Here is a 716-nt window from a genome sequence, read left to right on the forward strand (position 1 = left end):
TGGCAGTGGGGGCAGCAGCACACACGGGTCCTCCCCACTTGCCTCTGCCCAGGATCGCCAGCGGCTTCGGGGGCGCGCTCTTCGTCTACTTCAACCGCAAGATCGTGCAGTTCATGCGCCGCCAGAAGACCATCAACCGCTTCCTCATGAAGAAGTGGGTGACTGGTGGTCCCTGGCATCGGGGCAGAGGAGCCAGGGCTGCACCGACGTCACCCACTGCCCCGTACCACCCTGCCAGGCGCCTGCTCTTCCCTGCCCTGGTGACACTGCTCATCTCCACGCTGACCTTCCCGCCCGGCTTCGGACAGTTCATGGCCGGCCAGGTACCTGCCGTGGGGTAGCACATCAGTCCCCACCCTGGGGCTACTGCCAGCCCCAGCTGACCCCTGCCCCTCTCCAGCTCACCCAGAAGGACACCCTGGTGACACTCTTCGACAACCAGACGTGGGCCAAGCAGGGCCTCAGTGACGAGTTCGAGTATTTGGGCATCCTGGAGGCCTGGCGGCACCCCCGCTCCAACGTCTTCGTCACACTTGTCATCTTCATCCTCATGAAGGTGGGTGCCTCCTACTCCTGCCAGCCCCGAGGTGCCACCAGGAGGCTCTGGGGAAGGGCTCCTGGATGCTGCCAGGGAGGTGATGGGTAGTTGCCAGCAAGGCGGCACCGGGAGGCACTGGGTGGCTGCTCCCAGAGGCCACAAAGGCGTTGGCTGGCTG

General features: G+C 64.9%; 1 protein-coding gene across 1 annotated transcript in view; it reads left to right on the forward strand.

Moving 5' to 3' along the window:
- Positions 1-52: 52 nt before the first annotated feature.
- The window catches only part of LOC104625906 (chloride channel protein 2-like), a gene marked incomplete at its 5' end in the record, with an annotated part of 1,630 nt that continues 966 nt past the window's right edge, over positions 53-716 (forward strand). The window contains 2 exons of the mRNA XM_010293673.1: positions 53-323; positions 401-556. Coding sequence (XP_010291975.1) covers positions 53-323; positions 401-556 — 427 coding nt within the window. The remainder of the gene's footprint in view (positions 324-400; positions 557-716) is intronic.

Source organism: Phaethon lepturus, unplaced genomic scaffold (assembly GCF_000687285.1).
Source record: "Phaethon lepturus isolate BGI_N335 unplaced genomic scaffold, ASM68728v1 scaffold37588, whole genome shotgun sequence".
Classification (NCBI taxonomy): Eukaryota; Metazoa; Chordata; class Aves; order Phaethontiformes; family Phaethontidae; genus Phaethon; species Phaethon lepturus.